The sequence below is a fragment of the Artemia sp. Qi Xiang Cuo genome, chromosome 6 (assembly GCF_049724085.1).
Source record: "Artemia sp. Qi Xiang Cuo chromosome 6, ASM4972408v1, whole genome shotgun sequence".
In the NCBI taxonomy this organism is placed as follows: domain Eukaryota; kingdom Metazoa; phylum Arthropoda; class Branchiopoda; order Anostraca; family Artemiidae; genus Artemia; species Artemia sp. Qi Xiang Cuo.
The window spans coordinates 76762828-76775284 of record NC_142799.1 but is presented as its reverse complement, the minus strand read 5'-3'; the positions used below and the strand labels follow the sequence as shown (position 1 = coordinate 76775284).

At 33.0% G+C, this 12457-nt stretch overlaps 1 protein-coding gene across 4 annotated transcripts in view; it reads left to right on the top strand.

The window, feature by feature from the left end:
- The window catches only part of Tbce (Tubulin-binding cofactor E), an 81134-nt gene that overhangs the window by 35196 nt on the left and 33481 nt on the right, over positions 1-12457 (top strand). For all 4 annotated transcript variants that reach the window (XM_089090370.1, XM_089090369.1, XM_089090367.1 and 1 more), the window contains 2 exons: positions 3147-3255; positions 11810-11941. In XM_089090370.1, the coding sequence (XP_088946496.1) occupies positions 3147-3255; positions 11810-11941 (241 nt within the window). The remainder of the gene's footprint in view (positions 1-3146; positions 3256-11809; positions 11942-12457) is intronic.

Here is a 12457-nt window from a genome sequence, read left to right as displayed (position 1 = left end):
TTGTCCTAACTATGCTACAGAGCACTGCTGATGTATTGATTTTTTAGATGGAAACGAGCATAAAAACGGAGATTATTATTATTATTTATTTTTGACCCACACTAGACAAAGGTATAATACGTGGAGTAACACGAAGAAAACTCATAAAAATACAATGCAAATCAAAGTAGAAATCACAAGGAAAACAGTTACAGAGTAAGGCATAAAAAATGAAAGACATTAAAAAAAGAAAAAAAACACGAAAGAAACAGAGAACAAAAGTTGCCTTGAAGCTCGTGAAATTCTCCAGAAAAAAATATAAATGATTTCGTTTCTAGTCTACTAAATAGAATAAGTGAGAAGCAAGACCAAGCCGTCCCGATTCCAAAGTAAACGTTTTAGGGGTCATGTAACTTAATTCTCGTGGAGAATATAAAATTATTTTTTCAAATATTCGGATTTAAAATTTGTGTCTTTTCTAGATTGCTCGGAAATATTTCTCGAAAAGTCCATCTAGAAATCGAGAATCTCAAATTTATTTTTATGTTTAAGTGACTTTTCGATTTGATAAAACATAATTGTGTTTAAATAATGCTCAGGCCAAGAATTAAAGTGGAACAAGTCTAGCTATGATCCAACTCAAAGGTGCGAATCTGGGAGGGAGATTTTGGAACCTTTTCGTTTGCTCATCTGCATATCTTGTCATGAGCTGACAGGGTTTTTTACCTTTCGAGGTTTTGAGTCCAATCCGATAAATATTTTGCTTGTATTGCTTCTCTACTTTGACCCATGATATAACAAACATCTAACAGCTGCCACAGTACTTTAGGGGTCTAGCACCTGGGATCTAGTTTTCTTTATTTCCCTGGGAAGAATTGAAAAAGAATATGCTTACTGTATGAAAGTTTGAAGGTGGATCCAAAGAAACTTTGAGCTTTAATTTATTTCCAAGTTTTAATAAATTGTAATTAAACTCAATTAGGTTTGTTTTGACTTTTTTTCTAGCAACGCTGCACCGTTGGTTTCACTTGTAGCTTTTAAATACATTTTACGCCCAATCTAAAGCATCAAAAGTTTGCTTCTTTAATCAACTGTTAAATTTACCTTGAACTTCTAGGTGTATGTCTTATTATAGGCCGTTATTGGACTTGCCGCGATTTTTTTGTGAAGAATATGGAAAAAAAACAGATTCACAATCAATAATCAGATATATCAAACATTTTTCGAATGTTCGCCATACTTCACAATGGTCTTTATAATTTGTGGTAATTTTCACAATTGTGCTAACTGTGGTAATTTGCAATTCACAAAATGTGGTAAATTCACAATGGTCTTTATAATTTGTGGTAATTATGGTTATTGCCATGCATGGGGCTTGTATACTAGTTGATAAACTTTTGACTTGTTGTGAATTCGAAGAGTGTTGCCTACTCGAAAGATATGCTAATTTAAAAGTGTGCTTTCCTCTTGAGATTTGTTACAGTAACCCCCTTCCCCTCACGACTGGGGTTTGTTTCTGCCCATGACTATGGTCTTCCTTCTGTACTCTGAAACCTTAGTTATCAAAAGGACAAGTCCAAGCACCCCCTAAAAGTTGAAAATTAAGTAAACTCGGTAGATCCTTCTATGTTAAATCCTAAAAGCCTGTTTGGTTTAAGCCATCATTTTCTAAAGTATGACAAGTGAATTTAACGGTGCTATATTCAGTATTATGGACTGAAATTTGTTCTTTACTATGTTGCAGCTATCGCTGCAACCATGATGGTAGCATTACGGAGTAATATAATGATAAATTCAAATACCTTAAATCAGTTGAATAGTTTTAGTGCTGTGATGCAAATGGAGGGAGGGGTTATGTTTTGTGGGCTGTATTTCGAATTTCAAAAATTAATTCGCACAATAGAAGCTTGATTAAATGGAGGATACAAACTTGTGTTGCTTCAAATTGCTGTTTCGCCTAGACGTCGTACTGAAAATTTTCACACTCCTGGGATAATTTCCAGAACTTGTTTTCTAAGCTGTCCTCAAAGAGAGGGTCAACAGGGTAATCTATTGGCAGTCACGCTTTGATTATCCTGATCTGTAGTGTCCTACTGACCCCCCTTTGAGAACAGCTTAGCATTCAGTTTTTGGTAAATATTTTAGAAGTATACAACTGAAGTAGAAGTATACAAATGCCAGATACCTCATTTGGTGGGTGACTGTGATGCTGCGTAAAGTCTTGTAACCATGAATTATTTACTCAGAAAATTCAATTTCGAGAAGAAATATACTTTACGTCTGTTAGTGCGTACAAAAAGTCACGCCCAATTGGAAGGATAAAATGAGAAACTAACTAATGAAGCTATGGGTCACATGCGAGACCCTTGAACATTGCTCTCAATCTGGAGGTTTTTAAACCTTGCGAGGGCTGCCGTCCAGAGACAAAGGGATCTCAGTGGCCCAGAAGAAACTAATAACTTATATACATGAACCTTTTATATATCAATTAATATGTTTCTATTACAAATGCACGCTAATGCACATACACTTGTAAAAATAAAAGCTTACAAAAATGAAATATTACGCATGAATAAATAATAAGGCTTTACAGATAAAAGATGAATCGGTTCAAACTATTATTTTTTTTAAGGGTTCATATATTATTTTGAGTTCATTATTTATTTGGAGGCTGTTTTCCAAAACAGGTTCATATTTCGTATTTGGTGCATCTCGTATCTTGTTAAATTGGCAACAGTATAACAGTAGATATATTTACAATACATTAAACACTAATATAATTAACACTCTTAGTGAATACTAATAAAACAAACAGTAAAAAATAAAAACCTAAAATAAAACAGTAAAAAACCTAATAATTAAAAAACAAGAAAGAAAGGGATAAAAAAAGGTATTTAAAAAAAAGGTAGCCTACATTGGGAGATAAATTATTGGTGGTATGCTGAGTCTGTCCTATTTATTTGGAATGCTTTTTATTTTACCAATTTTTTTTATTAAAATCAAATCTTTAAATTTAAAATGTTTAAAATTTCAGTATATTAGATATTATACACTTAAACTTGAAAATTATTTCAAGTTAGGGCCTGTCTTTACAGAATTTTCCAAAGTCTTGCTAATAGGGCTTGAATTTGATTTTACATTTAAAAACTAATATTTACCTTCTCCAGGTTACAGCGGCTAAATTTGATAAGAAGTGAATTGGAAAACATAGAGATAGATGTAGGCGATTTCCCAAGTCTTCAAGTACTTTGGCTAACGAAAAATGACATTAAAGAGGTAATGTGATCTGTCTATTGTTACATTTGTCAAAATTACCGTGCCTAGGGTAAAACCTGTATCTCAACTTTTTTAGTTTTAAGCTTAGTTAGTGTTAGAAATACCAACCAGTGAATTAGTCGTTAGTGAAAGCTGACATCTAGAGAAAAAAAAATTGAAATTGTTATAAAAAAAAATGTGATCTGTCTGTTGTTATATTTTTCAAAACTACCGTGTCTAGGGTAAAACCTGTATCTCAATTTTTTTTTAGTTTTAAGCTTATTTAGTCTTTGAAATACCAACAAGTGAATTAGTCGTGAGTGAAAGGTGACATATCATGTAGAGAAAATTTTTTAAATTGTTATCAAAAAAAAAAAAAAAAATTGATCTGTGTGTTGTATAATTGTTAAAACTAACGTGCGTAGGATGAAACTTGTATTTTAACTTTTTTAGTTTAAAGCTTATTTAGTCTTAGAAATGCCAACAAATGATTTAGTCGTGAGTGAAAGGTGACATCTCATGTAGAGAAAAAATTTGAAATTGTTATCAAAATAAAAAAATGTGATCTGTAGAGGTAATGCGATCTGTCTGTTGTTATATTGTCAAAACTACCGTACCTAGGGTGAAACTTGTATTTCAACTTTTTAGTTTAAAGCTTCTTTAGTCTTAGAAATGCCAACAAGTGAGTTAGTCGTGAGTGAAAGGTGACATCTCATGTAGAGAAAAAAATTGAAATTGTTATCAAAATAAAAAAAATGTGATCTGTGTGTTGTATATTGATAAAACTAACGTGCCTAGGGTGAAACTTGTAATTCCACTTTTTTAGTTTAAAGCTTATTTAGTCGTAGAAATGCCAACAAGTAAGTTAGTCGTGAGTGAAAGGTGATATCTCATGTAGAGAAAAAATTTGAAATTGTTATAAAAAAAAAATGTGATCTGTAGAGGTAATATGATCTGTCTATTGTTATATTTTTCAAAACTATAGTGTCTAGGGTAAAACCTGTATCTCAAATTTTTTAGTTTTAAGCTTATTTAGTCTTTGAAATACCAACAAGTGAATTAGTCGTGAGTGAAAGGTGACATATCATGAAGAGAAAAATTTGAAATTGTTATCAAAATAAAAAAATGTGATCTGTAGAGGTAATGTGATCTGTCTGTTGTTATATTGTCAAAACTACCGTACCTAGGGTGAAACTTGTATTTCAACTTTTTAGTTTAAAGCTTATTTAGTCTTAGAAATGCCAACAAGTGAGTTAGTCGTGAGTGAAAGGTGACATCTCATGTAGAGAAAAAAATTGAAATTGTTATCAAAATAAAAAGAAATGTGATCTTTAGAGGTTATGCGATCTGTCTGTAGTTATATTGTCAAAACTACCGTGCCTAGGGTAAAACCTGTATCTCAAATTTTTTCGTTTTAAGCTTATTTAGTCTTAGAAATACCAGCAAGTGAATTAGTCGTGAGTGAAAGGTGGCATCTCATGCAGAGAAAAAATTGAAACTGTTATCAAAAAAAAAAAAAAATGTGATCTGTAGAGGTAATGCGATCTGTCTGTTATTATATAGTCAAAACTACAATGCCTAGGGTGAAGCCTTTATAATCCCTAAATATGTTTCTATCGCTACCCAGCAATCTCTCATCTACAAATCCGTTATCCAATGAGATAAAATACACTCAAGTATTCAGTTAGTCGCATATTTTAACACGGTGTGAAACAATGTAATAGAACTTATAATGTAGTTCAGTCTTTTAATTTTTCATCAATTAGCTTTAATTATCCATATTTTATTCTTCTATCTTTTTTTTCAGTTTTACTTTAATTTTTCTTTTTTTTTGTCCTTGACAAGTTCTCTTCTAGGATCTTTATTGCTATTGATGTTTTTGTTATGTTTTTATTCGAATAATAAATTAATTGAAATTGATTGAGTTTTAAGTTTTATTATGTCTACTGACTCTTAAACATGACCTGGCGATTTAATTGGACTTCAAATTTCTTTCGTCTGAAACGTCAACGATATATATTTCCTGAATATGTGGAAAATTTCCGACTGAATCCCTGCAACAGTTGCTTGTGGGTTAATTTCAAAAGCTAAGCCTGCTAACTGTTAATTCCACTGTCCGATACTTGTCGTCATTTGTGCCCTACTTTGTAAGTAATTTTATTTCTGAGGTTGTTTTAAGCGTAATGTGAGGAAGTGTTTTAAGATGTAATTGACAGTCCGATTCTAGCATTTTTTATGCGATTACGGAGAATAAAGGAGTTATTTATTTACTCAAGCGTACCCACGCTACTGTGAAAAAATACTGTGGTAATTTACGAAAAATTAAGCAAAAAAACGGGTTTTAATTTTTATAAAGCAGTGAATAGAATAAATAAACACTTAATTAAACAAAGATACTCCGAATATTTCGGCCCCACGTCCGGGAGCCTTTCTCAACGGAAAAAAAATATAAAATGAAACAAAAAATGTTCTTTTCTAAAAAAACTTAACTTACATCAAAATAAAACATACTAAACACATAAAGAGAAAGAAAAAGAACAAAAGAAAAAATATAAATAATAGGAAACAAAACTCACATATTAAATAAACACTTCCACTCACTGAATGTCTATACTCATTCAACTCGCCTCCTCAGAATATATAAATGGAAATCTATCAAAAATGAAAAATACATTTATACTTAAACCAAAAACAATAAATGTCAACTAACCCTTGGCCCATAACCCCTAATTAAATTTCACAAGTTCATCAACCAATTTATGAATTATAAATTGAACGGATTCGTTTGGTTGCAAGCTTAGTTGCAGTTCGTTTACTTTTCCCATCATTTAACCCATTCTGACCTTTGTTCACAAGATGTTCACATCTTTCGTTTCAGAACTATTATTAAAATCAGTACTGGTTGAATATCTTGCCTGCATTTTAATTAAACTATTATAAATTGAATTGATCCTCAATTCCCCTTCATCTTTATTGATACTAATACCCCCATATATTATCTTTTTTATTTCTATAATTTCCCTGAAGCTTTGTAAAAGTCCTACAGACGTATCTACTATTTTTGTTTGATCAAATAAAATACCGTCATGAGGAAAATTATAAACATGTTCTGCAACAGCTGACTCAAACGTTTCCGGTGTTTTATTTTGTTTTAGAGAGCAATCGTTGGCATTCTTGTGTTGCTGTAGCCTATTTTATAAAATCTGTTGTGTTCTTCCCACATAAAATTTACCATAAGAGCATGGAATTTTGTATACTCCCTTTTGCAAATTTCTCGGTACCTTGTCTTTCCCTTTATTTAACAAAGAGCTTATAGTTTGTCCTGATTTAAATGCTGTTTTTATATTATGTTTTTTGTTTTTGTTTTTTTCTTATTAATTTTTGTGACAATATTGGAATAAAAGGCAAAGTTATGTAATTTGTTTCTTGATTTGACCCATCTTCTTCTAATATTTCTGGTTCCATCAACTTTTTTTTCCTTTTTTCAATTATTTGAGAAATCATATTTTCCGGATAGCCATTACCTGCTAGAATATCCTTAATAATACTGTGAGGAGGCGAGTTGAATCATTATAGACATTCAGTGCATGGGAGTGTTTATTTAATATGTGAGTTTTGTTTCCTATTTATTTATATTTTTTGTTTTGTTTTTTTCTTTCTCTTTTGTGTTTAGTTGGTTTTATTTTGATGTAAATTAAGTTTTTTTAAAAGAACATTTTTTGTTTCATTTTCTCCTTTTTTTTCCGTTGAGAAAGGCTCCCAGACGTGGGGCCGAAATATTCGGAGTATGTTTGTTTAATTAAGTGTTTATTTTATTGTATTCACTGTTTTATAAAAATTAAAACCCGTTTTTCTTGCTTAATTTTTCGTAAATGGAAAAGCAGTGTGGTCTAAGAAATTATTTACTGGGGCAATGTGTCAAAAGTTGCGGATTCTTAAAATTGCGTTTTTCAGTGCGTGACAAATGTATGAAAGTGGGGGAAAGTTTTGAATTTCCATCGAATTTGTCAGTTGTTTAGGGATAATTAGTCAGCTGTTTAAAGACTTGACAGACGACGGTGCTTTTTATCTCATAAAATGATCATGCGATGTCGCTAAACGGATTACGGCTATTGTGTCTGAAATTCTCTGAAATCCCTTCTAGAAAATTTTTCGAAAAAAGGAAAACTCTTCTGAATTAAATTTATTAGCAAAATATCTTACTTTATATGACTGGTCAGTTTCCGAAACACCTAGCCAGTCACGTTTGTTTATACGACCGGCAGCTGAAGCCAACATTTCTCTGGAGCACTATTACAATTAAATCCACCTGGTTTCCGAAAGTAGTAGTAGTAGTATTAGACAGTTGGCCCTGCTTTCTCACACCTGGGTGATCGAGTTGGAACCTATAGGAATATTTTTTTTTTTGGGGGGGGAGAGGACTTAAATTTGCGTTTGAATAAGGGAAACGACCCTGGTCCTCAGAAAAGAGTAAACGACACGTTTTTTTTTAAGTTTTATGCTTTTTATCTTTAAGGCTCTTTGGCTTGTTTAAAACTAAAACAAATCTCAAAGTGTCTCTTGTAAAACGAAATGAGTGGAATACAAGAATGCTTACGACCCAGAAAAATAGCGAAGTCTCTAATAATACAAACCTACTAATGCAGAAAAAAGAGAAATTTATGTACAAAAAAACTACTCATGCAATATATAATAAAGGATGTGAGTAAAACAAAAATGAATCCACAGGATGCTTTTAAATGTAGTCTGGAAGCTTTTTCAAACAAACTGACGAGAATTTATTATTATGAACAAATGGATTCCCCCCCCCCCCATCTTCAGAAGACCAAAATAGTTTATAAACGACAAAATCTTGCTATTTTCGACAATATACTCGTGTATATACATGTACATACACATGTACGAAATATATAATTATAAGTTTGAAATCGATAACGAAATATATATGTTAACAAAGCCAAAAAAACGGAATCTACTATTGACAGTCAGGTAATTAAACCATACCTAGAAGTAACAAAAATATAAATGCCACCCTTCTATGAAGTAACTAAATGCTACTAGGAAAAACTGATATTAAAATTCTTAGAAACTTCTCATCTCTCTCTCTCTCTCCCTAAAAAGTTATTTCCGGGTCAACATTGCATATACATAAAACCTGACATTACCTCCATCAGGGGAATCAGGTATGAAGAAAGTATACAGCACCTTTGGTCCCTTTCCTTTATGTTTCCCGTGATATTTCCCAAATATTGCTAGACAATTACCCTTCACCTGAAGCCACTAGTGTACATAAATAGTAGATGTATTAGAGTAAAATTCTTGTGATAAAATATTTAAAATGAAGCAAGTTACATTCAACTTCAAATAAAGGTAAAGTTCTGCTCCGAATATTCGGTTAATTATCCTATATGCTGTGAGATAAAGTGCTTTACTTAACCGATTTTTTCGCATTTGGATTTGCTGGTCAGATTGTCCCTGAGATGGTCTTTTAATTTAGTTTCTGCACAAACGGCGCTCTAACCTGCATATTGTTCGGGAGAAATCTATCCACAGTCTGTTTGGTTTTTTATTTCCTTTATCTTAAAACCTCAAACAGGGCTCTTACCTGTATACTGTCTGCGAGAAATCTATCCAAAGTATGTTTGTTTTTTTAAGGCCGTGATGTTAAGGACTCAAGTAGGGCCCTAACCTGTGGTCTGCATATAATTTCTCCATCCAACGTCTGTTTGGTTTAGTAAGGCCGTGATGTTAAGGCCACAATCAGGGCTCTTTCCTGCGTACTGTATATAAGTTATCTATCCAACGTCTGTTTTTTTTTTTAAGTCCGTTATGTTATAGCTTCAATCAGCTCCCTTACCTGTGTTCTCATTATAATATATCTATTCAAAGCCTTTGTTGTTTTCAAAGTACGGGAAGTTAAGGAAACAAGCGGCTCTCTTTCATTCTTTCTCCATGTAATTTATCTATCCAACGTCTGTTTGGTTTTTTAAGGCCGTGATGTTAAAGCCACAAGCAGGGCTCTTTCCTGAGTACTGTATGTTAGTTCTCCAGTCAAAGTCTGTGTGGTTTTTTAAGTACGTTATTTTAAAGAAACAAACAGGGCTCTTTCCTGCGTTATGTACCCACTTGATACATCCACCGTCTGTTTGTTTATTTAATGCCGTTATTTTAAAGCCTCAATCAGGTCTCTTTACTGCTCTCTCTGTCTCAATTATCACTCAATAGTCTGTGTATTTTTTTCAGGCCGGGATATTAAATCGACAACCATGTAGATATCTGGAGTAATGTATTTATTATATCCATTCAAAGTCTGTTTTTTTTTTAAAGGACGTTATTTTATAGCCTCAAACACATAACTGTGTTAACCATATATGGTATCCATAAACATTCTTTATTGTTTTTTAATGAAGTGATGTTAATTAATCAAGCTGGTCTCTTACATGCGGTCTCCATACAAGTTCTATATCCCAATAATTTGTGGTTTTTTAAGTACGTGATTTTATATATACCAGCAGCGCTCTATCCTGTGTACTGTATATAAGTTATCTATCCAACGTCTGTTTTTTTTTTTAAGGCCGTGATGTTAAAGCCACAAGCAGGGCTCTTTCCTGCGCTCTCTGTCTAATTTATCCATCAAACGTCGGTTTGGTTTCTTCATTTCGTGATCTTTAAGACTCATACGACACCCTATCCTGCGTTCTGTCTATGAGAACTCTATTAACCGTCTGTTTGGTTTTTAAGGACGTGATGGTAAGGCAACCAACGGGGCACTGTACTGCGTTCTCCATATGCTGTCTCCATCCACCTCATGTGTGTTTTTTAAAGAACTTTATGTTAAAGATACATTCGTCACAATATCCTGAGAACTGTATCTGAGAACTAATTCACAATACTGTTTGGTTTTTAAGGCCTTGATTGTAAGACCACAAACTAGGCTCTTTCCTGCGTTCTGTATATACTTTATCTATCTAACGTCTGTTTGGTTTTTTTAAGGCCGTGATGATTTCCTACCCTTGTAGAGCATGTTTACAGGCTTTTTTTTAGTTTTGCCTTCCTTATACGTAGAATATTTAGATATTTCACCTGCCGCGACATACGTATATGTGTATTTGTTTAAATTTCTCTTTATTGAAGAGATCAAGTGCGATAGGGTGATTTGCTTCTCTTTTTTTACAGGGCTTTCTAAATTAAGCTTTTTGATGCACGTTTTATTTCAGTTTTTGAAAGAAAATGGTCACACATATTTAACGATATTAACTTGAACTTGTAGGGGGTTTTGAAAAGATAAGATAGAGATATATTTATTTCGAGAAATTTCTATCACAAGCCCTGAATGGGCCGAATTTGAATTTCGATTTGGCTATTACGCCAAATCGAATTGGCTATTAATTGGCTATAATTTGGCTATTAAGCCCTGAATGGGCCGAATTCGAATTTCGATTTGGCTATTAAGTTTTTTATTATTAATTCATCCCTTGCGTGTTCCCACCTTTTGCTTTCTAATTGTATCTGAAGAAAACTGGCCCAAGTAACTTTTAATAAAGAAGGGGTTATATCGTATTAAGATTATGTACCTGTTTGATGCAATTAAATGGGACTGTCTCAAAATTATTTGCCTCTTTTACAAAGTAAAGTGTTCACATAGTAGTTCATAGTTGATAGTAGTGTTCTATAGTAGTTCACAACTATAGTGAAGTATAGATAATACTTTTGTATTAAAAAATCTTTGTTTGTAAATTGAGATTTGTCGCTCTCGTTAGAGTTTATATGCCCTCCTCTATCTCTATAATGTTTCCGCCTTCTCTCTCATCAAATTTTGTGGGTTTCCTTCAAATGCCAACGTTCCATTGCTGATAGTGGCTTAGCTAAGAAAAAATATCAGAATATTAATAGTGGGAAGAAAAGATATATGTAAAATCTGTAAAAATAACAGTTTGTAGCTTGATACTGTGGTTAAATTGTGATCGGCAATATAGTACGCATAGTTGTATAATTCCCAACGATTTATTTTGAATATAAGGTGGACACAGTGAAAGAAGAAATATTTATATTCCAAAATTTAGATGGATGCATTTTGTTCTTTCGATCTTGTCAGTGAGCATGCCAAAAAGAGGCATTTTTAAAAGAAAATAGCAAAATAGGTATTTTTAAAATCTAGGTGAGATGGGGCAAAAAATATTGCGCCCTTCCCAAATGGGCTCTACTGTTTCTGGTAATTAATGAGCATTCATTAAATAGCAAAAACTACTAATAGTTCTTATGAGACATTATAAATTCGTCGTGTCTGAAACGATGTTTTCGGTAGTCCTATCTGATCAAAAACTTTGAATTACGTGGTGTCTCGCACGTTGGGTGTAAAATACGCCCAGCTTATGACTGACTGTAAGTTCGGAATTTCCCTTAAATAGAGCTTTCCTTGCAAGAATCTTCGGTAGTGTAGCACTGTCCTACATTTTGTGTTTCACTTCGATTCCCGATATATTAATTAATCGTTACCGAGTTTCGGAATCTCTTCTGAGTGTACCATTTCCTCTTCTTTTTCTTATCTTGAAGGACATTTTACTCTTTTTTTTAGTGGAACCATATATCTCAACTGGATAAGATCCATACGCTTAAGGATCTAAGAATTCTCGAAAATCCTCTTATGAAGAAGGACAATATGGAGACAAATCGCCAAAATGTTATTGCCAGAATTGGTTCGCTTAAGGTAATGTTGCGAATCTTTTAAGTACTGCCTTTGTAAATTTCAGCAAGTCCAACAGGAAATAGTGACTTACCAAGTATACAAGTATACCCCCTTACCAAGCGTAAAAGGATGCATCTCATTTAAAATTCAAGTTGACAAATTATTCGAACATTCGAATTTGTAATGTTCATTTTGAACATGACATACCTTCCTCCCCAAAATGAAGGGCATAGCTCTACTTTTTTTTTAATAAATAAGTAAGAGAGTGAGAAAGACTTTTACTTTTACTTAGTTCAATAGTTGCAGCTGCAATGGCGTAATAATATCATAGGATGTAGGTCTCTACCTAGAATATTTCTGATCTCTACCTGAAAGACTGGATGCCCCGGGTTAGGCTGGGACGAGTTACATTACTTACCACTGCTTAAATTTTACTTCATAGCAGATGAGACCATTTCTACTAGATATTGCTCAGGATGGTAACCGAAAAGATGAATATCCCCTAGGTCAGGTCGGGAGATCTCTTTCCACTGATCG